Source organism: Solea senegalensis, linkage group LG16, assembly GCF_019176455.1.
Source record: "Solea senegalensis isolate Sse05_10M linkage group LG16, IFAPA_SoseM_1, whole genome shotgun sequence".
NCBI lineage: Eukaryota > Metazoa > Chordata > Actinopteri > Pleuronectiformes > Soleidae > Solea > Solea senegalensis.
This window is the reverse complement of record NC_058036.1, coordinates 18,226,980-18,252,065: the sequence shown is the minus strand read 5'-3', so window position 1 is coordinate 18,252,065 and position 25,086 is coordinate 18,226,980. Positions and strand designations below refer to the sequence as shown.

Below are 25,086 nucleotides of genomic sequence, written 5' to 3'. Positions count from 1 at the left end.
TTCAGGTATGCACAGGTTTACCAAAGTGGGGAAATGCATACTTTTTGCTGAGAGTCAGATAAAAAACATCTATACCACACCCAGGTTTCGATGCAGGTGACTTTTGGGTTTATAATCAAATGATGTATTGTGTCTTTAGACGTCGCCATTGACTAAAGAGGCAGATTTCACCTTGGTTTATTACTTGTAGAATTTGCCAAAAACGCCCTGTTTTGCCCTTGGGTGAACCACTACTTTGTAAATCATGACTTAATCTATACAAAAACACAAACACGATGACTCGTCTACCTACAAGCAAACTATGATGAGGCATTTAAATGAGTGGACATGAAAAGCACCGAAGATGAAAAATGACTATTTTTCCACTTACCCTCTTTTTGGTGTGAACCGCAAATTATAAAAGAGAAAGCAAGATGACGAACAGTCTTTTGCGATGGTTAAATTTTAACACGACTAAAGAGTAATTGTATTTTTGAGCTGGGTTTTAAAACTTGAATTTGTTTAGAAAAATGTGTAATTGTGATGTTTATCTATGCACAAATGTGGCAACAAGGGTGATTTTGTTATCAGTGAATCAAATGAACAATCTGCATATTTCTCACCTTGCCGTACGACCAGCCCAGCTCAATCTTATTCATGCCCCACAGTTCATGAATGTTCTCGGCCAGTTTGTCTCGAACCTTCTCCAAATGAGGTGGCATCACAATCTGGGAAAACATAAAAGCACAACTCCAGAGGTAAAAACCTGAACAGTCAGTCAGTGTCAGTGTTGCCACTCTGCTCTGCTCCCGTTCGCTTACCTGGCTGGTTTCCACCGGAGTGGGGATGAAGGAGGCCTGCGACAGAAACTGAGTGGTGCCCAGCAGATCTCTGACTCCGTCCACATCCCTCTTGTACTCTTTCACAGGCTCCACCTTCATCTTCTCTTTCGGCAGCAGCGCCTCATAGCACGGAGCGTAACCTGACGGAGGCAGGAACTTAAAGTCACCATGTCGACCACCCAACAGGAAGCGCACCCTGAGAAGACAAGATATTGGTCACCTGTTGCCTTCTTCTATTATTCTACACACAAAAACTGGAGAAAAGAAAAGTTAATTCACTGGGGAATGATTAATGAAATAAGCAGCCAGTGAAAATAAAACCAACCTTGCAGCTAAACATAAGAACTTATCCTCCTATAAATTGAGTTCAGTCAGTTACAGTCTTTGCTCTAACAGGAAATACTTTAGCTTTGACTGAAAAAAAAACCTGTCTTAGGATGTCACCATGAAGAGACTCTCCTGAGACCACCCAAAATAGCTATTAAAGTAGTAGTGGTGACGCAACCGGGCCCCATTCCGACTGTAGCCCTCAATTATTGAGCAGTGAAGATGTGTCATTGTTCCTGGATGTTCACCCTGTTCACTGGGTCAGTTCTGAGTTCAGTGGTTAGAGGAAGGCACTGTTAACTCTTTTGAAACCCACATTTCTAGACGTGAGTGAAACACAGGCACAGGGGAGAAGGACACTGAATTCACTCTGGAGAAGTAAACAAAGTGCAACATATAATAATGTAAAGGATCACCTTTCATGTGCTGTAAAACAAAGAGAGACATAACTCTAACCACTTCGTTGCAAGACGTTTTTCATATTTCTAGGATTCACTTAATGTGATGTGGTACTTTTCAGCTTTTCAGCCTATTGCTTTGTTATTGTTTTTTTTTTTAATTGATGCAGAATTAGTTTTAGCATTGTTATTATGTATTTTTTATTTGAATCTTGTATTAAAAAGGACATTTAAGAGGAAAGAGTACAGTCAAGATAGTGACATGAAACATAACAGTCAACTTGGATGAGTTACTGTCACATAGGTACTGAATGATTATGATTAAAACAGTAGTTGTTGGAGTTGGATATAACAACTGGAAATAAGGACTGTCGGACAACAACCTGATACACCCTGCTTAAAAAAGATCTAATGTGTAATTCATATCTCCTACAAGAAAATAATGAAGGTATCAAACATAGAGAAGATGTGAAAGTGAGTGAAAATGAATGCACACCTGTAATTCCTTTTTTTTTTCTTTCTTTCCCCAAATAAACGCAAACAAAGCACAAACAGACAAAGGAGATTTTTAGGGAGAAAAAGCCATATTGCTTTGGCACTTCTATGGGAACTTGTCTATATACACACTCTATAGATTCACTCATTTTTTCGAGCATTAATTTCCATCAAGCAGTAAGAAATATCTAGTCTCTCTGTGTCAAGCATCTCAGGATTTTTGAACAGTGAAAGTTGCTCTACAAAGTCAGAGCTGATCACAGAATCATGGGAAAACTGCTAGAGCCTGAAATTCCATTTTAAAATCTGTCAGTCAATCACCCAGTCTGTGATCGCCATGGTAACAGAGAGAGAATTAATGCATGTGGACCAAAATGTATAGGTGGATTAGATGGATTTCAAAACAGCGTCTGTGTGGATGTAGGATTTATAAAATTATTTTTTTGGCTTCTGTTTGTCCGTCTCATTTTTCTGTGCTTAGAATTGCAACTCAGGCTTTATCATGGACATTCAGGGGAACCGCTTGTTTCAAATATCCCACTGGTCAAGAACCTGCTTAATTCTGGTTTAATTGTATATGCAAAGTAAATTTTTTCACTCACCAATGAGTTTAAATGAGGGACTATGGTAAGATTCAATCAGATTCACACAAAAAAAAAGGCATATAGCAATGGAAATGGTTCAAAAACAAAGGTATCGCATTCATTTTAGTGTGAAAGAGGCTAAACTAACACTCACTTGACCCCTGCAGAGAAGCTGACGACAGGGAAGAACAGGCCGTCTGTGCTGAAGTTTTCAAACATGCCCTGGACTGGCTGCCCGTTAATTCTGAAAGAGATGCTGGGAGCTCCCAGGTCCAGGCAACAGCTCACCACATCCTCTGAGGTCAGGACGTGCTGGTTCATGGATGCAACCACCCGGGGGATACGACCTGTTTAAATACACACACACACACACACACACACACAAACAAACAAACATGGTTAGGTGAAATATAACCCGTGAGTGATGGCACAGATCGCATCTCTCTCTCACTGAACCTCCACTAACAGCACACACAGAGACAGAGTTTGGTTTTCATTGACTTACATTAATTTCCTGGAGACTCTTACCCATAACTAGTACTGGCTTAATCCTAACCTTAAGCTAACCTTAACCCCAGATATTTGTAAAAACACGCTCTGGGAAAAGAAGGTCGTCCCAGCTAATTTCTGTCGAGACACAGCCTGGCTTCACCCCAGATTTAACGCTCATTTTTATTTCATTAGCTCATCATGATCTCAGCCCCACACATGCATATGACGTGTTTTCCTCCTCACACTGACCAGACCAGAGGTGGAGTCCATCAAAACCATACGAGTAGAGGTCATCTCCCACTCCGTTGCCCCCCCAGCCCTCGCCTCCTCCTGGGTAGGGAGCGTATCCTTTCGTGTTGGCCCAGCCGACTCTCAAGTGGGAGGGCTCGCTGGTGACAAAGTGGTCCACCTGGTCTATAATCAGCTCATAGTACCACTTCTTATACTGCGCCGAGCCGTCGCTGACCCCAAGGAAGATGTTTGGTCTCATGCTGGCAATGAAATGAAGCCCAAATGCATTTAGATGTCCCTCAGAGCAACAGACAATTGTCACATTCATTCAGTCAATGTTATTTTTCTCCTAAAAGCTAATGAAATAACCTACCCTGCCATGGATCACTTCATTCAATTTATTTCAAATACATTGTGTTTAGGAAGTGTTTAGAGAGAGTTGAGGCAAAGAAAAGACAGCAGATCGCTACTTCAGTGGCTACAAAACAATGTGATTAAACCTCAACAAAAATGCTTCTTCGAGGATATTTAGCCTTTCTAAAGTGCATAAAGTCTATGCATTGAACGCGGATGGGGCATCTCTTATCATAGCTTTCTCTGCTATTATCCCACTGCCAAAGTTTCCCTTCGATTATTGTATTGCACGATAAGCACAGCTGTATAGTGAGAAAATTTGGCTTTACTTACTTACTTACTTTAAAAATAACGAACAACTACATATTTTATCAAATGAAAATGCTAAGCTTGCTTAGCTAGTAGCATAATTGTTTTTTTAAAATATTTAAACACTTGCCATTCATTTAAAAACAGAATCTGGCACAGGGACATCTCAAAGCATAAAGTAAAACAATTTTTAATTTAAAGCAATCATACACAAACATCATGCGTTGTGTATTCAGTTTCAGTGCTACACTAAATGTTACACACTAAACCTATAATCTAGACCTCAACTAGCCACAACTTTAAAACTGGCTTTAATTTTGAGGCTCAATGTCTGTCACTGTGAACCATAATTAATGATTTTATACTTATTTTGAAGGTGCAGTTGTCAGTCACTCATAAATACACACATCTGCCACAACAGGAAAATCAGTTACTGGTGTAGCTCCTGCTAAACTTTAAATATTTGTTGTGTTTATATGTTATATGCAGTAAGACCGCATATAAAGTTGTTAAAAGCAACTCAATTTAGCACACTATTATTTGGAAACTAACTAGTATTTTTAACCCAGTAGTCACAGGTCCTTCAAGGTATAACTAAACCCCTAAACCAACTGTTTTCAGGTGAAAGCTAGGGGGTTTAGCTACATTTTAATGACTTAGCATTTCACCAAATGAGACCCTAATTGTTTACAGTGTGTATAAACTCTAAACATCAGAAGAGCACATTGTTCCTGGTGTATGCACGACTCTCTTACCTCTGGACGTCATTGACCAGCTGGGTCTGCAACAGCAGGTCTCTTTTGGGAAGCAAGTAATCACAGATAAGGTTCTGATTGGTTCGCACCGCTACACCGTTACACACACAGAGCGAGCAGAGCACATCCAAAATCTGAAAAAGACAAGAGGAGACACCAGAGTGGACATCAGGCAACGATATCATGAGGAAGAGCACAAACCTCCATGACTAATCACACTTGATCCCTGAAAATGACCCTGTACCACTTCAGAAAATGCTGGGCATAATTATCTCACTGTCCTATAGATGTTGTCTGTTCAGGCAACGACTGCTTAATTACTTTGAGAAAACATCCAGCGTCCAATTATATCCCTTTGATGTTAAGTTGGGGAGCTCAGTCGAGGGTGACAAGCCTTGACGAGCATCTTTCCTCTATCGTTGGTCCTTTTTGCCCGTTCCTGTGGCAAAGTGATACGACATTTAAGTTGATTTATGACGCAGGACAGCTGACTGCTCGTTCCTGATCTAATTTCGCTGGAAAGCGTATTGATTCGTGTGATGCGGACGCGCTGCAACTAAAACCCTCGGGCTTGCTTGCTTGCTTCCGTCAGGGATAGAAGTTTGTCTGCCGGTAGAAGGTAAGCGAAAAGAATTAGTAGTTAAAGAGGAGAAGCGGTGACAAACAGGCCCATAGGGAACTGTTATGGAAATTAATGTGCAGCCCATGAACCACTATGGGCAGCCTAATGAGGAAAAAAAAAACTGGAGACAGGCAGAATCTGTGTCAATCTCATTAAGTAAAGTATCATTTCTGACAACAACCAAGTGATTTGTAATATTCCACTTAATGTAAGTACTGACACTTAAGAAAAATGCACCAAATTATGCACAAGATGAATCACATGTGTGTCATTGTGTAATATGACAGAAATGCTGGTCATTATTAACGCTTTCACTGTAGCCGCACAACCTGCCGCTCACCTTGTGGTTGCGTCCGTGCTTATAGAGCAGAGATATAATGGACTTGATGTGTCCTCGCTGGATGATGTTGAGGGCCTCCGGGCTCTCGATTAGAATGCAGTGCAGGACTTCCAGGATGCCTGCACAGCCACAATTGTGTCAATTAACGTCCACAGTGAGAAAAGACAACACAGGAAACACTCGCCAAAGACACGTGTGTGTGTAGATCGACGAACACCGAACACCGAGTGCTGCCAATAGATTCCTTACATTAGTCGAACTACCTTTACACAGAGAAACAGTCTATTTTTACATAACCATGTTGACGTCACCTGGAGTTGACATTAATGTCTTTTCTCAGTCAGAGAAAATGCACCGTCTTGCATTAGGCTGTCTTACTGGGTTCTTAAGAGTGTGTGAGAGAATGACAATAAGATTACCCGAGGACGACTCCAGTCTCTCCAGCTTGCTCACCAGCCAGTCCAAGTTGTTGGAGAACTGGGTGCAGTTGTTTCTGTTCCCTCGGATTAGCGCCGCTGCAGGACAGGAGGACAGTGCAAAGACGGGTGCGCTGTTATTCATAAAGCAACCAACCGTCACCCATAAAATGGACACTGTGAACGCACATCAAAGGCCTATAAGCGGGAGCTGTGTTACTTTCACTCCCTTAGAAATGCAAATTTCAAAGATGCCCGAGAAAGTGACGCAACAGGGAACGACACAAGGGGGAAAAACAGGATGGCACAATACCTCTTTCGCTTTTTATTTTCCATAAACATAGCTATTAATAAGACATTTTGTAATGTATACTGTATTGTATTTACAAGCCAATGTCATGTGCAGACCTCACTCACATTTTGCTCAATAAAAAAAATTAAATAAAAGCATAAACACGTGCAAAAGAACACATCCGGATGTGTACTAGCACAAAAGACGTGGTCACTGTTCACAGACAGACAGACGAACAGAGAAAAAAGGCATCCTAAATCCACTTAGCACTGCGCAGGAGCAGGTGTGCGGAGGAGGGAATGGAGGAAGGGAGAGACGTGGATGGACCTCTAATGGGAGCTGGAAGGTGAAATCGGTGTAAATAAGAATCTGAAGGACACACTTGGAGGGCAGAGCAGAGGGGCTGCAGCATGACAGCATGACAGCAAGACAGCAAGACAGCAAGACAGCAAGACAGACGCACCTCACATGCAGGCTATCAAGATTACTGCCACCAAAATGTGACACATCCAAAACATGACTGCAAGAAATTCTCATCGACACACTTGTTCTTGGCTCGGCAAAGCATTTTTTATGCCACAAGCGAGGGGGGCATATTCAAGGGGGGTTTGGGGGAACTGTGTTTGTCAGATGCATAACAGCAGGATTTCCATATTAAGCTGGAGAGCAAAACAAATATACATTTATATTGTTCCCTGCCAGGTCATTTTTAGTGATACTTCAATATCTGACAGAGCATAATCTGCCAGGAAAGAAGGAGGTTAAAGCGAGTTTGAAAAGGCTGACTGATGACATTGTGTGTGTGTGGGTAAATAAAACGCACGGCAAGGAGCGAGTAAACACGAGAGAAAACGACAAAGACAGTGATGAACATTGACACGCAGTGGTCAGCAGGCCATCTGGCCAGTTGGGGACACCCACGTTTTTGTGTGTGTTGACTGATTTTGCTGTGCCCACCCCCTGGAAGCTTTTGCCCAACAATGAGAGAATGTTTGTGAGTATTACAGGTGGGGAGGGGAGCGTTTACGATGTGTGCACATGTGTGTTATTTGTTAGGCTGTTTGAATTCTGGCAGCCTCAAAATGAAATCCTTCGGGGTGAGACATCTGTAAATACCAGGTCAGCACAGTTCTCCATCACCAGTGAGTTGCCCCACACTTGCAGCTCCTTCATCCTGAAATTATCCTGAGGAATCTTGTCTAAGTGATTGATTACAGTGAGGAATTTTGTACATGTTATCTCTTTAGGACCTTCTGGAATAAACACTGACCTTGTCAGGACCTGTAGTCCTCATGGGGTCCAAATAAAGCAGAATCTGATTTCTGAAACTGCTGATGTTTGAGTGTGTTCTAGTATGGGCATGTTTGTGAGAATAAACATAAACTATAAAGGGAGTGAGGATATTTTGGCTGGTCCTCAGGTTCTGTCAGGGTTTTTTGAGGGTTAGTGTTAGAATTGGGTTTAGGTTAAGGGGCTAGGGAAGTCGTCCTCCCTAAGATATAAAAACACAAGTGTGTGATAAGATTCTCACCGAGCAGCTCATACAGCAGGTTCAGTATATCTTTCCAGGCTGCTCCGGCCTCGGACCCGGCACACTCCCCAAAGTGGGCAGCACTGTTGTACACGTTCAGACGGTCGATACAGTTGGACACCAGCGTCAGCATGCCCTTGGAAATACACAAAGGCGCAACTTCAGATTAAAATGTATTCATTCAAGCACAAACGTTAACGTGAAAAGTAATGTGGAACATCATTAACGCAGCCCCCATTTGGTGGCTGTGATGTGATCTATACTACATACTACAGAGAAATATCCATAGTGATCAGATACTCTGTGTGTTAAATAGAGGGTGTGACATGTGAAAAATATACATTTTCAGATGATTTACAATACCAGGGCAGGAAAACTCACTGGTCAGCAGAGCGCAGTGACAAATTGACCTTCTAAATGTAAATTAGTATTAGGGCTGGGATAGCAATGTGCTATTTTGGTGTATTAACTTGGTGAGACAGATAAATGGTGTAAGATGAACGGCTGGATCATGCATGATTTTGAAATAGTGATGATTATTTTATGATTCCACTTAATTCAATCACATTTATGTATGTTGGCCTGAGGATATGGTGACACTGTGTTGTAGCCTGTGAGGATTAGGAAGAGTTTGGATAGTGGCTATCGCAGGGCCCCCCCTTCAGTGAGGCAGCTGACATTTTTGTAATTGATGAAAGCAATTTAGGTCCGAGACGCTTAGCAGAAAGCTTCAGTGCACTCGTGCCAGCCTCGGGAAAACTTATAGCACCAAATCTGCTGATACCTTCCAACGCAGTGCTTCCCTACAAAGTAGCATTGAAACGCACCGAAAAAGAACCCAGTTATTTTTTGTACTTTGTCTTTTGCAGTGTTGTCATTGCTCTTGGCTCACTCCTCACTCATATTCAGTCCTTTCAATCACAGCCCTTCACTCTGGGTTTAACATTTTTGCTGCAGTGCAGAACCGCTCGCACTCTTACGAACTGAACTATCATGGACTATGAGTGACTGCGTCGTTCTAGACGGTGGTACTCACTTCCTGCTTGAATAGGTTCTGTCGGTTCTTGAGTGAGCGCAGCTTGATCTGCCGCTCTTCGTGCTCCAGCTCAGCGTCGGGGAGCTGGAAATAGGTGATGAGGTCATTGAGAGTTTGGAGCACCTCCTCGACCGGTAAGGCAACCAGTATCCGGTTCTTGACACCCAGACAGTCCAGGTCTCTGGGAGGGCAAGACAGAACGAGCATAGGGACACATCAGTATTCACGAGAACACCCCTCATTTAGATGTATCATCAGTCCCCACTGACGTCTATGATCTTGTGCTGCATTCAACATTTAATTTCTGGTACGAATGCTGTAATTGGGAGGCTGAGATGACTAACGCGATGTTTAGCCCACAGGTTCATCCATGCTGAAATAGTGATTTCTGCTTGCGTGCTAAAAATAGCTCTTGTTGTACGCTTGGGAGGGGTGTGGGTAGAAGTATGTGTCACGGCCGCAGGGGAGGCTGATAGACTCTCACGTGTTTTTCCGACATGAGTGCCACTGAGCTCAACCCAGGGGGACAACGGGCCATTTGATGAGGAAGCCTCCACTCGTTTTTTCTTTTTCCACAGCCGGCTATGTGAAATGCATGATAGCCCCACCCCCCACCCCACCCTACTCAGTCGAAATACACGTGCCAAGAACTCTCCAATGTGTGTGTGCACAGTCTGCGGGGACGCTATATCATTATACGTCTGAGAGTCTATAGAGGTTTTCAGATTTAGGCTCCAGCTATAATTTAATGATGAGGTGACTTCCGTGGGACTCTTGTTAAATCATCTGTATGAACTCCGCCATCTCTAATGTAGCTCGTCTGTGACTTCACCAAAGACTGGATAATAAAGTGGCTAATTGGACAATATATGTCGTGGCGTTCACCAAGCGAGGGAGAGTGCAGCATTTATTTAATTCCACGAACCTGATGAATCGGTTGAAGAGTAAAGTGGTGTTGCGGATGATGCGTGCGGCACGGGACTCCTCATGCTGACAGCGCTGCAGGGTCAAGCCGTCATCCATGTGACCTTCAGAGTGTAGGCACGCCTTGAGACCAAACGACAAAAATGAGAATGAGAAACAGTGTGAGACGAGTGCTAGGAGGGGATATCTGACGAGTGTTTTAATGAGGAGAAAGTCCCCAGACGTCCTCAACTAGCACTAAGCCATAATGTCTGGAACACAGGTGCCGACACTACAGGCTATCTGGCCGCATTTACATGGAGGACACATTGTCAAACACATTACCACAGACACACCTCTATCACATTATCACTCCTGTCACAGTAGCCAAGGGACAAGGTTTATATTTAGTCTAAGGGACATAAAAAACTAACAGACAGTCATTTTAACTCAATCAGCTCATTACCCTGAAAGTAATTATATGCTCTAAGGAATCTCATTTATTTGTTAATCTTATTTGTTTTTCTATCCGCTTTGCATTTTAAGTGGAAGATGATAAAAAAACGGTGTGTGTGTGTGCGCGCTATGGGTTCTGTCGCCGCTCACTCGTCTCTTGAGGGGACCCAGACGGGCCGATTTGACATCAGGTGCCTGATAGGAGAGCCAGAGTCCCGTGGCCATGTGCGTGATGAAGCAGAGCGAGTCCCCGTATTTGATCTCCGCCACCCCCATGCCCTCGATGTCTCTCTTGGGGCTCTGCTCCAGCTTCTCCTGCACAAGGGGGTGAAGAGACAATGAACATGTCCAAGCTGTCACTGTGAAAGGAGCACACACACACACACACACACACACAGTACAGAATGTGCGCACAAAGAAAGACGCTGCACACAGATCTGTTCAAAATCGAACCACCAGTGACTGTATTTGTTCTGCTATTAGGATGAATGCAAACCATGATAAATGACTTCACTTTAATTCTACAATACACACTTTACATCCACAATGGGTCACTAATTTGCACACAATCAGAGGCTATATCTTGAACTCCATTACACAGAGTACAGCTAAATGGTTGCTTCACTGAGAGGCAGCAGGATCAGAAAATTAACCTAAATGGCGAAGCTTTCATTGAATAACTCTTGCAATTCTCGTTGTCCTTGACTAAAGAAAATTGTGATTTTTTTTTTCAGTCCCAAGATAGTGGGTAATAAATTTGTACACGATGAGAAAAGATAGTGTGTAACGCCTTCGCAGCGGCATATAATGGCGGTTGATTTGGTGTGAAACCAGTCACCTTGAGAAAAAGCGGGCAGTCAAGTGCATACATCCATGTGTGATTGTGCCTTTGTATCTGTGTGTGTGTGTGTGTGTCCTTGCCTTAGACGCTCTGAAGCAGAAGGCTGTGGCGACAGTGTCTGACTTCTCCCGATCCTGCAGCACCAGCCCTCTGTCGTCAGTCAGAGCCAGATAGTGACCAGTGGTCAGATGCCGCAGGCGAATAGCCTGGCCCCAGCGAATGTGGCTCCCACTCCAGCTGCTCAAGGTCAAAATGAGGGCACATGTGCAAAAGGATACACTGAGAAATGCATTTCCTAAACACTAATTAGCTGATATAAACACAACACACTACAAGTGAGCTGAAATCATTTCGTTAATATAATCAGCTCGCTTTTATTTCACTCGGATTAAATACCTGACAGAGACAGGGAGAGGGTCAGAGGGAAGAAGGAAGAGCAGAGGAGGAAAAAACATAAGAGATGCCACAGTGCTGCGTTAAATCAAAGGAGGGGTAGAGAGGAAAAGAACAATGGGTGTAGAGAGAGAGAAAAATGACAAGACTGCAGACAGTGTGAAATAGGGAAAAAAAAAAAAAGGAGAATGATGGGAAATGAAAAATAGTGAAAGGAACGGAACAGATACCAGGTCATGTGAAAAATAACCCACCTGATTCTGAGTGGCTCCAGCCTCCACAAGGACCTGGCCTTGGCGCCGGCTTTACCCGTCTCATAGTTGACTATCCTGGGGATGCCAGAGGAGCGTGAGTGGGTGATCTGTCTGTGGATGCTTTCGATGTCTAATCACCACTGATACTCTTTAAGGTCATCCATTCCTCGCTTAGAAGGGCAACACTTGTTTACCCTCATTTGTCATCGTGATATTCACGGTGAGGATGTTCAACTCAGACACGCACACGATCACAGACAGACACACACAGACAGGATCTGTATTTACTCTACAGATTTCATCCATCAAACAGAGACACGTGTGTCCCGATAACTCAGAGCTACTATGTTTATCGGTGATAAGGGTGACCGGGTCCAAAGATAAAGGGGGGCCGCTCATCGCCCCCCCCCCCACGCTGACAGCCTGGAGTGTGTTTGATCTGCACCATAAAAATATAAGACCCCTGAAGAACCACGCTGCTTCTGCTGGATGTCAAGGACAAGTCTGGGAGAAAAGTCAAAGCTGGAAATTAATATCTAGTCCTGCCCCCATATTTGCCATTCACTGTTCTAAAAATAGACTCTGTCGCTCTCTTTCTCCCTCTCTCACTGTGTATGTGTGTGTGTGAGGGCCTTGTCCACTGTTTTGACCCACTTCCAGCCCCGTGTGCCACAACTCTGTGACCTACCTTACCTGTGTTGGTACTAACTTTCAATACTGTAGATAAAGCTCGTCATGTGCTATATGCCGACACATTAATGCCGCAGTGTAATCGAGTTTGTTTGTGTTTCGAACCTTTGCTGCTCTTCACTCTGGTCTGACCCCGGGATGGTGAGTACTTCGTCGTGTCCGTGGAACATCCGCATCACATGACCGCCAAGCAAGTAGCCTATTGGGAAAGGAAAAAACAGAGGATTTTTCTGATATGCTGAATCATGACATGGCTTTTTGTTGTGGGATATTTGTCATCTCAACCTGCAAACTGTAACTATCTAGATCACAAAAGTGGGTTGTGGATATATGGAGCAGTTTTGCATTTTAGGTTTTCTGAGAGAAGAAGAAAGAGCTTTGGATACAGTCCTCCAGTTATATGAATTACACACATGCACAAATGTAATTCTTTGAATTTGATCAATTAAATAAAAGGTACAATAAATCTCTGGGGGCTTTTAAAACAATGAAAACATTTGTGGGTTCATTTATGAGTCTTTACCTTCCTCTATGTTGCTGCCGGAGCAGATAGGATGGACGTTCCACAGGGTTTGCATGAAGGAAGCATCCACCTGGATATTGCCATTGGAGATGGATAAGTGCTGCCAGACACAAGGAAAGATTGAATATTTATATAACATCCATTTAAGTTACAGTACATGGACTACATTACATAAAAGAAAATAATCTATCACCACAAACATGTCCCATAATGACTAATTTAAGAATTCTGTGTTGTCGAATTTCTCGACACGGGCATGACAACAAATATCATTGTCTCTTGGGACGGATCAAATGATTCAAGATGAAAATTTAGCAAACGGTTGGAAACACTCGGTGGAAAACTCTCGGTTATCACTGAGTGATGAGGGAAAGATAAAGCTGACTAGCAGATGGATGTCTAGGGATTTATACCATCTGGGAGGCTGCACTGATGTGCATGTGTGTGTGTGTATGTGTTGTCCACAGTGTTTATGTGACAGAAATAATGTGGCAGCTGTTCATCGTCTTTTGCTTCAGGTGCTGTCTGTCCCCCACACACCACTTTGTGGGTGACGTACGAACGTGCTGACATTGGTGACTGTAAGGTCATCTGTAAGGTCATCTGGTCGTGACCCTCGAGGTGCCGACTGTAACCATTATTCATAGTTTTATTATCATATTCACTCTCACACTGACACCTACAGTCAATTTCGAGTGACCAGTTCACCTCTGCATGCTTTTTCCACTGTGGGAGGAAGCCAGAGAATCCGGAGAAAACTCCCACACAAAAGGTGGAGAACATGCAAACACTCCATGCAGAAAGGCCCTTGTTTGGACCTGGATCTTTTTACTGCAAAGGCAACAGCACTAATCCCCCGTGTGGCCCCTTACAGGATAATAATAATCTTATTTTTTTTCACAGCGGTGGAAGCAGAGTTGATACTCTCGTACTAAGACCTCTACACTATGCAAACACACACACATCCGAGCTGCAGTGTCAATATGAAACAACACAGAATAAACTTACAAGATATCGCTCTGAGGACACACTGACAAGGATGAGGTCATCACCAATGCGCACTTTCTCTCCTTCCGATCTCTGTTTGGAGGCAGGGTGGATCGTCCACCAACAGGCCTCCCCTAATGGCACAGAAAATCATATACATGAACGATACATATGCACTGTCTCTGTATTCTGTAATTACTAATAACGTAATAAAAGAGCCAGAGTGGGCTGAAATGACAACCTGGGCTAATTTGAATGCACCATGGCAACAATGCATTTAAGTCATCTTGAGTTGACTGTTCATCGAGAGCAAAAATGTGATGAAATAAATTATAATAGAGATGAGAAGTAATTTCGTGACAGGGAACAAATGAGCAGCAAAGATGTAATCATCACTGGGGAAAAAAACAACAAAAAAAACAACACTGCATGTGCTACATGCGCTACACAGGGAACATTAACTGACACAGTGAAATTCTAACATGAACAAACGTGGTACAGCGAGGACGATAGTGACAAAGGGCCAGATGCAGAGACAGTGAGAAGAAAAGAAGAGGAAGATAAAAGCAAACTGTATCAGAGCTTTTTTCTTTTTTTACCTGTTGAGTCTTCCTGTAGGCCGACATCAAAAGACAGCTTATCAGTCTGTGACCTTGATGTCTTCAAACAGGCCAGGTACTGTGGTCAACGCACAACAAAACCATATGAGACAGAGCTGCAACACATCATCAAGCCCCACACATGCTCCTCTGAAGGTAATGATGCTTAAGTCCAAAGCTTAAGTGTTCAATCTCTTACCATGGAGCTAAAAGAATGTCGCAAGAGGATGGCATGTCCGTACAGTAGCGTCTTGTGTCCGCCACTCTGTGCTGCCTAGAAAAATCAATACACACACACAAAAAATGCACACAAACACACGGTTATGTGACGGCTCAGGCTCCAGACATAAGAGCCCAGTAGTCTCCTTCCAACTGCCTCAATCTACACCCCGACCTCTGGGACTGAATGTTGACCTTGGCAAGGAGCAACGCGCTGACAACGATGACCTCAAGCTTCAGACACATAATCTCCTGAGCAGGGTTTGAGGTTCCATCTCACCAAAGAAGACATGCAATCTGAACTGTCACAGGAGATGGTGTTTCTGGCACCTGTATCCCTGAGTGAAAACAGGATACCGGGTCATCTTTCCACCACTCCGACGACAGGAATGTGGGAAGGATGCGCTACTACGGTCCGTTGGAATGTCAACATTAGCAAGGGGAGACTCCATCATTGATGGAGTTCAGTTAAGATGCAGGAAGGGGATTGAATGATAGCTCTACCCGTCGAGATGCAGAAGGGATTTGTTGTCTTTCTACTACTCACCTTCCTTATCAGCCTCTAGGAAGCATTAAAGTGAAAAAGAGTGTCGTTATTTAAAACTACTGTTGTTCAAGCCTTTTCCTGTCCTTTATTTTATCCATGAAACTCCTCGGGGCCAAATGTGATTAACAAAAAGTCTTGTTTTTGACAGGGATTTGGGAAAGTGTTTGGCATTTACAAGACAATATAAATGCCAAGATGGCACAAGATTAAGATATTATGTCTGAAATGATGCCAAACAACATTGTTTAACCATAAATATGTTAAATTGAAACTAAAAGCAATACAGGATACTAATGATATTCTGTTTACAAAATATCGTGGCAACCCTTCCATACACATCCTCTCTTACTTTCTCTTTTATTGCATTTCCTTTGTCTTACTCTATCCCCTGCCTTGTTATTGGCTGCTGGGACAAACGCCGAATTGTGATTTGACGCAGTTGTGTCGTGCAAACTGCCGCACCAGCTTCCAAACTACGTTTGTGCTTCTGGGTACTGCTGCACGTTGGCTGGGGTACTGAGATTAATGCAGCGAGGCACATCCAGCTGCAGTCACCACAACCAATAAAACCCACATCCCCTGCTCACTTCGTTATCCCGTGGCTGAGAAGAGCAGTGCACAGATCGGGCACAGCGAGGGTCTTTTTGTGTCTCATATCAGTGATTCAGCACACCTTCACAAACCGTATTACACTTGGCTCAATTAACCATAGAGGGGAAGATTATCGGATCAAGGACATGAGAGGAAAAAAAAAAGAAAAAAAACGAGCTATGAACTGTGTGAGTGACATCCTTTTTAACCGTATAAAGACTTGACATTTAGCAGGACACAGGCTCCTGATCTGTGAGCCCTGCGTTGTATGCGTGCATGGCTGCGGTGTTGCAGCTTCTCTCAATAAAAGGCTGTGAGAAGAGGAGCCACAAGCTAATAACGCCGAGCTGAAAGACAAAGAGGTGGCAGCAACCACAGGAGAAACACGAGCACATCAGACGTCGGCAGAGCAGCTCTGTCTTTTTGACAGACTGAGTTCATCATGCCAAATCAAATGGGTCAGTACTTTTTGGATGAGATGAGAGGTGTGAGCTAAATGGAGTTTGGCATTTACACTAGCATTGAGTGTGGTGTCTCTACAGGTCCTCCCTGTGTGTGTGTGTGTGTGTGTGTTTCTGTGCCTTCTGGCTAAAACAGCATGGGTTTCCAGCTTCAGCCACTGTCGATTGATAAGCCCATCTGTTCAATGATGTATTGATTTCAGAGACTCGCGAGAGATTTTCAACCTCCATTTCCCCTTTAACGGCACTTCCGCTGGTGACTTTCAGCCCAGATTGAATGGTGAGTAGATACACAAGATCGAAAACTGATAAATACGAATAGTAAGAATGCACTGTGGGTCCGATCCGAGCCACCATCTAAGGGTGTCTGAGATATTTGCCTAAATCCTTGTCCACAGTGCAACTGGAAAAACAATTCAGTAATATAGTAATACACTTTGTACACTTGTTACTTGTTAATGACCTTAAAAGGTGCTGGTGCAAGGGTGATGAGGTTGATCCATTTGAGCTTTAATTTAGCATTGCATTTTTGAAAACCCCTTTTTCTCTGCTGCAGCTCATAATTCCCTGCCGTGTAGCTCTTATGCTTCCCGCAACAGCGATGGAACCAATGGTTTTGACTTTCCTCATTATGCAGCTCCAGCTCTGACACATCCATTTACCTCAGTAGTCACATATGAGCACTAACAACAGGCGATTTATGGAAATCCTCACTGTGATCAACATGTCTTCAAAAGGTTCAAAGATTCCATGTAATGCTGAGACTGCATTTTCTTTCATTTAACTAAATCACTCATGATCACGTCCCGTCTCAGTCAAGAAATCTTGGTCTCAGCCGTTTGCATCATCTCATAGTGTCCAGCTAAACATGAGTAGAAGAGGCTACTGCGACAAATGAAAGCTAATCCTATGAGGCGGGTGAAACAATTGATACTGTGATGAATATCCATCTGAAACCCCCGAGGATGAGACTAATAGTTAATCTGACGCTAATCCAGCATCAGTGCCGCTCTAGTTCTCCAGCAGTGGAAGTTGAGATGTGCGAGAGCTGATATTTGTGAGAAACCTTATTGGCGAAGTCTATACCAAACTCAATTTGTCTCTGTCAGCTATGCGGGAGCTCAAACACAATCTACTCACCCAGTGTTCACAAAAAAATCTATATGTTTATTTGCATTTGCATAAACCAGGATTCCTACAGTTCCGATGCAAAGACTATCGGATGATAACATGCTATAGTAGACAAACAGAACTAGCTCAGAGGAGTTATTGTGTCTGATCTACTGCGTCATGCACTATGGCTGAATTGAGAATGTTATGAGTGATGAACATACCCATCGATCCGGGCCGCAAGTCTATCATGCAGAGGATGGAGATTATACACAGAAAGTAGAAGATAAAGAAAAGATGGGAGAGTTAAACATCTTGTCACAACAATAATGAGGAAGAGAGGGAAACACACTTGCAAGAAGATGACTGAAACAGGAGCAGAGAATACAATGATGAATGAGTGTTGATTACAAATTCAGCTACATTGTATTGATTATATGCAGATTCCCTCCACCGAACTCTCCTTTTTACTTTTATTATAACATTAACTGGAAAAAAATGTGTGTTGTCAGCTTTTCTCCTTTAAGTTTTTGGATGTAGATAAATGATGCTGCTTTCCTTAGAGGCTTGGGCTAAAGTGCCTGGTGCACTTCTGATACAGCAACATTACTGTCAAAGTATTCCCTTCACTATCTCTGCCAAGAAGGATATTTTTTGCCCCATATGTGTGGCTGTGCAGCATAACTCAGGACGTATTTTGATGACATTTTCTGCACGTTATGGTATAAAGGAAAAGGATATTAGATTTTCGTAGTGATCCAAATATGGAAACTAAGCTTTCTTGGCAAGGGCTTCAGTGTTCTGAGTGCTTTCATGATATCATGATATCATGATAAGGTCTCTATCATAGGCCTATTATGCCTATTGACCTCTATATAGTAACAAAATAGTGACTTCATTGAAATTTTAAATACTTGTTTTAATGTTTAATGTTTTAAATAGGAATACAGACCATTGACATACAGTACGTGACACAGGGATGATTTATGTAGAGCTGAAGTGTGAAAGTGCGCGTGTGCGTGTGTGGTGGTGTGTAGCATCACTCACCCCTTCACTGTTCTGTCCACTCTTAGCCAGCATCTCCTGAAGGGCCCGCACCGACAGAGACTGCTCCAGCACAAACGTGCAGATGCACAGGTCTGGAGGAACATACTGCAACAACACAAAAGTGGGTCTCATGTTAAAAACAATATATATATCAATCAATCAGTCAAACTTTTTATACAGAAAATGTAGCACAAAGTGCTTGACATAATAAGACAAGGACCTCAGGCTGGACAAAGAGCCAAACACCACTGCTATAAGGTGCCTGGACCCCGCCATGCAGCCACGATTTTAGATTTTTTGGAAAATAGAAAATCTAAAACAAGATAAAAAAAAAATGGGGGACATTAGTTAAAAGCCAAATTACTGAGGAAGAAAATTAATCATAATGACTGCAGCTTTAAATGGGTGCTTTGCAATAGTGAACAGCTGGAACCTAAAGGTACAGCCTTTCACCTAAGTTCATTGTTAAGACTGGGAGCAGGGTGAAACAACTGGATAACTTATTGCTTTTAACTTTCTTTAGCCTGCATTAAAAGTGTAAACACTACATTTTTAACGTTTCAAAAGGTTCTATGAGCCTTGGTTGTTTGTTTGAACCCCTTTCCAGCTGCTAAGATAAACTAGCTGAATGCTAGCGCTAAACTAAGCTAGCTGAAGGCTAGCGCTAAACTAAGCTAGCTGAAGGCTAGCGCTAAACTAAGCTAGCTTCATGGTTTGTTCTTGGAAAGAGGGACAGTTAGACTTTTAACTATCAAATTTTCCAAGACAAGAAGGACAAACTGGACACTTACCATTATTATTTGGCATATTGTCTTGTCTCATCAAGTGTAGGACAAGTAAAGCATCTGTATGCTGTGGCACGTGTGCTGTGCAACATTCAAGTGAGCATTTGACAGCAGCTGCTTCAGAAAAGTGTCACCTACATGTGACCTACTAATGATGACCCTTTGTTATTGGTACAATTGGTACTTGTCCATCAAATCTCATTTTGATTTAATGGGCTTAACATAAGGTTAAAACCTTTACATTAAATGAAAAACATTTTTTAAAACTCTCTCCCTGAATCCATTGGGAAATAATGAATAGATGCCCACTTGCACTTGAACTAAGTTTGCTTTAATGGAGTGAGCAAGTACATTCATTAAAAGGTACTTCATGAGCAGATCAAGAGCTCTATGGTCAGTGTGTGCTCAAGCCTTGGACAGAGAATGATTAGAAAAATAATTGCCTCCTAAAACCGGGGCAGCACCAGGACAACACTTGAGAGGATAGGGAAACATCACTGGCAGAATGGGGGAAGTGAGGATGCAGATATTGTTGGATACGGCTACAAGATTAATGACAGCGACCAAAACAACTTCCCTGGCCTCCTTACTCAACACCTCAACTCCTCCATAACTGGACCAACTCACACAGGTGAATATAACCTCATTTGCAAACTTTACACAACACAGTTAGAACATATCCCGGTGTAACAGTCACAACATTTAGACACCAACTTTAATGGTTTGTTTATTATGAAAGACAGTAAATCAAGCTTTTCTTGTCCAAACATATACAGTTGCTGGTTAAAGTCAGTTTAAAGCAGCTTGGCCATGCCCTGGTTTACTACCATTCGTGTGTTGCGGGAATGAGTGTGTAGCTAAAGAATGGCCCGGGATAGAACGCGTCTCTATTTCTGTCTCCCGAGACAGGGTCGGGACAATACAGCTCCTCTGCAGCTTGATTGGAAGAGCGGCTAAAATCATTAAGTGAAGCCACACAGAAATGATGAAACAAACACTTTGCATACAATATATCAATGGGTCACTCAGTTTCTTAATTCACAAAAAAAGAATCATTCCAGACAGGGGACACAATATTGAGTCACTGACAGGCGAGATTTGCCTGTCGTAGATCAAGCATTGGCATTTAACCTGTGTTATACTTTAAATCAACCTCATCCTCTCGTCCTGTTTCTGTGTCCCGTCGCTAGTACTTCACCAAATCATTCAGTCGTCCAGGCCTACTACTAAATTGCCATGTAGGGCTATTTCTACCTCTATGTCGTCGGTTGATGCCTTTTCATAAAAACAGCAGGCAATGAAGACAAAGTGCCCGACAGGGAGAGCATCCATCATGCCTGTCAGGTATAATTACCATCCAATATAGGGTGAAAACCTCCCCTCCCTCTGCGCCCAATACCCCACCCAACCTTCCCCACCACAGACAGAACTCCATTGTAAGAAGGGGGTTGTTGAAAGGGGAGAATGCCATGAGCAGGGGAACCTATGGCGTCATGTAAAAATAATCTCATTCCTTTTTACTCTCTGAGCCATCTCTCCCGTGTTTTCCCTGCGTCCCTGAAAAGAGCATCTGTGTCTCATTAAACACACTGCATTTGCCTGGTGTCATAGCGTGAGGGAAATTAATCTCAGGTTAATATTAAGGGATTATGGTTCCTTATTGTTGATTAAAAAGTCAAAATAGCAGATGAGCAGCAGAGCAGCAGGAGCCGGTGACAGATGACTCAGATCCTCTCAAACAGCCAACAGGGTGCAGGATGTTGCTGAATCTGGATTAGTTTCTCTGGTCTGGCTGTGGCAGCCCACATTGATTACACCGGCCAACAATTAAAATGAAGTCATTAAAACTTTGCACTTAGTAGCAAAAACACAACCACTCAGCTGCAATAAAGCTGCGTTGTTCATAAAACAATCCATCAAACGTGCTCGTAATTTCAGGGGAAGGATCATCTGAGGGTGAGCAGACTGTCAGAATTGTCCCTGAACCGAGAAAAACACAACAAGGTGATTTAGGTGGATGTGACCTGTTGTGTGTGCAGATTATGTAATTGCAGCAAGATTATTTTTGATCAAGGAGCTGAGCAGATTCATCCAACAGCAGTGACGTGCGTCTCCATTCTGCAGTGAATGTTTTCCAGATCGGTGAACATCAAAGTCAGTCAGTCAGTCTATATGCACCTACCTTTGCCTCAGATGTGGGCTCCAAGTAACACAGCCTGTTGCCCAGACCCTCAGCGGCCAGGCAGAACTTGCGATTCTCCTTCTGGATGCAGGCCACGCACTGGAGCACCACTTCGTCATCCTGTCAAAACAAAATTGATTTCAGTCTTTATGTCTGTGAGTGTGTGCGTCACACGCTGAGAGAGAGAACCCATCCAAACGCTGCTACAAACATCACCATTATAACCACCGTAACTGAAATTGTGATTGTGATTATCAGCGTCTTCGTATAAACAAACAAAACGGCTGTTGAGGAGGTGGGTGGGGGGTTGGGCTTCCTCTGCGATCAAACGCACAACCATGGCTGATCCCTTTGAGTCAAACCAATCTCCTCCGGGGTTGTTTACTCTGTTTATGTGGCATAAATGAGGATAAGGTAATTGACTTCAATGTTTATATGTACATTAAATGTAAATAATGGCCTCTGGAAATGAATCCATTTATGCATGTAAAAGAGAAAATGACTTGACTGATGCTGCATTAGTAAATATGTGTGAAATTGTATTTAAGTAATTATTATCTGCAGTCATACTAGCATTCTAAACACCGCTTATGTTACATCACAACAAGAAGATAAATGCTGTAAATATTTTACACCAGCTGTAGAAAATATGAATAAAATGTATTTTTTTAATCAAAGGCAGGTGTCATAACTGCAACTGTGTGTCTGCAGTTTGCACTTAGCAGCTAAAAACAAACATCTGATGCTGCTGCTGTATTGTGTTTATAGTGTTGGCTTTGTAAACGCTGAATTGGGCATAGTTAGCCTCGGTGATGGCAGCAGCGCAAGCGGAAATCTGCTGATACGGGCTGCCGTGGGACGCGGGGTTGGTGGGGGAGCTCTGCTGCACAATGGCCAGCTGCATTATTAAATGTGAGAAGAATTGTGCTGAGAGAAGAGTGCAGCAGCAGCAGCAGCAGCAGCGGCAGTAGTTACGGAGACACACTCAATTATGGTGCAGCATGATGCAAGTGAGAAACAGAGGGAAGTTGAGGGATAATAATCATTTGTTGTTTGTTTTTTTTCTAATATGACAATTCATCAAAATGCATGCACGTCATCACCACAATCATGTGTGTCTCTAATCTGATGCTAATCTAATCTAGTCTGACTTTTAGATCACATTGTCAGCCTCGGGCTAAGGCTTTTACTTGTGTGCTGTCTGCTATGATGTTACAGGCACATGCCCCGACTGAGATGAGACTTTACCATGTTACGGACAAGTCTGTCGACTGCACCACTGTGAAAAGTGTCAAAATAACTCCGCGTCAAAATAGCAGTTTGACACACACGACGCAAGTTTGATGTACAGGTCTGGAGCATTCAGCCACACTACAGCTGGTTCAGTTGTCATTACGTAACCATGGCAACGGTCTGAGCCAGACAAAAATATGCCCGATAAGTGTGAGGATTCTTCTTCTTTACAATAATCATACAAGAATATGACGTTTTACATTGACAAACACATAAAGTATGATATTTTACCAGGAGTAAAATACGTACAGTATATTGAGAAGCAGATAGACTTGTAGCAGATAATGCTAATGGCTTTGGATCAATACGAGAAACCGGGATGCAGACTGAAATGAATAGCCTTCTATGGCAAATCGTCACTGGACTGCGTCGTAACATGTAATCACCAGGATCACCAGGATGTACATGTTGCACACAGGCGTACACACACATGCAACTCTTTAATTAGAGCGGCCAACTCATGTCTCTGACTTTATCCAACCCACAACTGGCCTCATTACCCCCCATCTAACCCCCACACTTAAGTTCAATTAAGCATCTGACATTCTCTCTCTGTCTCTTCCTGAATCTGTCGCCAGATTCTCCCCCTCTGACTGCCGCAGGAGTGGAGGGGCTGCCACACACCACTATCAATCATTCATAGACTGAAAGACGATGTGATGCCAGAAAGAAAAGGAAGAAAATGTACTCTCCCCACTTCAGGATGGGTAAGTTTACAAAATCTGAAGACGGCGTCAGACCTGAGGGGATTCATGGTACGTGCACTGTCCACACAGAAACAATACGTTAATTATATAACAGCATTGTTTCAAACTGTAAACAATATCCCCCAGTTGTTGTTAATACTTCATAAGAAGGGAAGTTGAGTAATTATGATTTACTATGAATATCCAGTGAGATATTTGATGTTAGAGAATAAGTTGTCTGACAACTGGCAAACATATTGATTTTGCCACAGCGCTGCCGAGGCTGAGAACCCCCTCAGAATAGAAGCTAAGAATGCAGCTCTTTTTTGATGTCAGTAAAGAAAGCATCATTCTTTCAACTGCCTGTGAATTGAGTCTCCAAGGGCACCGTGGAATTGAATTGTACTGTACTGATTATACTCCCTGTCTCACATGCTCTCACTCTCATCGCTCAGTTCTGTGTAAATCCGTGCATTTTTCATCTCCACTGTGTATATGTGTGTGTGTGTGTGTGTGTGCGTGCACTACAAAAATAGCGTAAAACTCTACCATGCTCCTCTGAGGCTCGTGTGAGCGACGCTATAGCATATCAATGAGCGAGCAGCTCTGCTCACTTCCTTGCTCTCAGCCAGTCATGATCTGCTGAGGCACGAGGGGGGAATAATGGCGTTGGAGGAGACTTTTCCATAGTGACAGTTAGGAAAGCCAGCGCTCTCCTTCACTGAGTGAAGCTGTAAGGACGGTTTGAGCTGTACATGAATTCAGGCTGAGGTCACACATGCTCCTTCTCCTGTAGAACAAACTCCACAGAGTGGAGAGTAGCACAAATACATTATTGGAGATGGTAAAGCACCATAGAGAGACATGTAATGGCTCATCAAGGCTCATGAGAGGAATTCCTAGCATGAAAGGGGTTATTATGAATCAGAGAGCAAGGAAAGCTCTGTTTCCTCTAAAATTGTCAAACATTTACATTTCATAACTAAATGTCCGCTAGAACTCGATGAACTATTGCTCTCTATGGGGAAACAGAAAAGCTTTCTCTCACTGCGGTGAGCAAGACGATGACTGGATAAATGCAGCGAAAAAAAAGTCACCAGGGAAGCTCTATGTATAAATAACCGGGATACCTGAAATGAGCTTCCCCCTGATTCACAGAAATCCAGCCCAAAGAGAAAACTTTCTTCCTCTTAAGCAGTAAAGCATCTCAGGAAACTGGAGCATCTCTGTCTTTTGTTTGAAGACAAATCTACAGTTTTTGCAGTGCGGTGCCATCAGCGCATGGAAACAGACTCTTACCACCCTATTATACCCCGAGCAGGACAGTGCACATTTGGCAATGCCTTCTTAAGCACATCCTGGTGCTGCACTAACCACTGCAAAGCTGGAACCAAAAATAACAACAACGACGACGACAACTAACGAACGAGCCAGAGCAGGAGATGAATAGAGCAAATCACCAAATCTGCAATAAAACAGACTGGTTTCTGTTTTCCACCTCCCTGCCTGGGTGTGA

At 43.0% G+C, this 25,086-nt stretch overlaps 1 protein-coding gene across 3 annotated transcripts in view; it reads right to left on the bottom strand.

The window, feature by feature from the left end:
* LOC122782677 (ryanodine receptor 3-like) overlaps positions 1 to 25,086 on the bottom strand; it is an 87,790-nt gene that overhangs the window by 47,593 nt on the left and 15,111 nt on the right. For 2 of the 3 annotated variants that reach the window (XM_044047121.1, XM_044047122.1), the window contains exons 2-21: positions 21,592 to 21,711; positions 18,625 to 18,729; positions 14,849 to 14,923; positions 14,650 to 14,728; positions 14,072 to 14,184; positions 13,064 to 13,163; positions 12,646 to 12,739; positions 11,851 to 11,925; positions 11,284 to 11,440; positions 10,513 to 10,677; positions 9,929 to 10,050; positions 9,004 to 9,184; positions 7,968 to 8,103; positions 6,148 to 6,243; positions 5,729 to 5,847; positions 4,767 to 4,900; positions 3,367 to 3,608; positions 2,780 to 2,972; positions 801 to 1,017; positions 603 to 707 (exon numbers count right to left, since the gene is read on the bottom strand). In XM_044047121.1, coding sequence (XP_043903056.1) covers positions 603 to 707; positions 801 to 1,017; positions 2,780 to 2,972; positions 3,367 to 3,608; positions 4,767 to 4,900; positions 5,729 to 5,847; positions 6,148 to 6,243; positions 7,968 to 8,103; positions 9,004 to 9,184; positions 9,929 to 10,050; positions 10,513 to 10,677; positions 11,284 to 11,440; positions 11,851 to 11,925; positions 12,646 to 12,739; positions 13,064 to 13,163; positions 14,072 to 14,184; positions 14,650 to 14,728; positions 14,849 to 14,923; positions 18,625 to 18,729; positions 21,592 to 21,711 — 2,628 coding nt within the window. Of the gene's footprint in view, positions 1 to 370; positions 374 to 602; positions 708 to 800; positions 1,018 to 2,779; positions 2,973 to 3,366; positions 3,609 to 4,766; positions 4,901 to 5,728; positions 5,848 to 6,147; positions 6,244 to 7,967; positions 8,104 to 9,003; positions 9,185 to 9,928; positions 10,051 to 10,512; positions 10,678 to 11,283; positions 11,441 to 11,850; positions 11,926 to 12,645; positions 12,740 to 13,063; positions 13,164 to 14,071; positions 14,185 to 14,649; positions 14,729 to 14,848; positions 14,924 to 15,415; positions 15,431 to 17,801; positions 17,823 to 18,624; positions 18,730 to 21,591; positions 21,712 to 25,086 lie in introns of all 3 variants that reach the window. The other variant, XM_044047120.1, reaches the window with a different exon arrangement.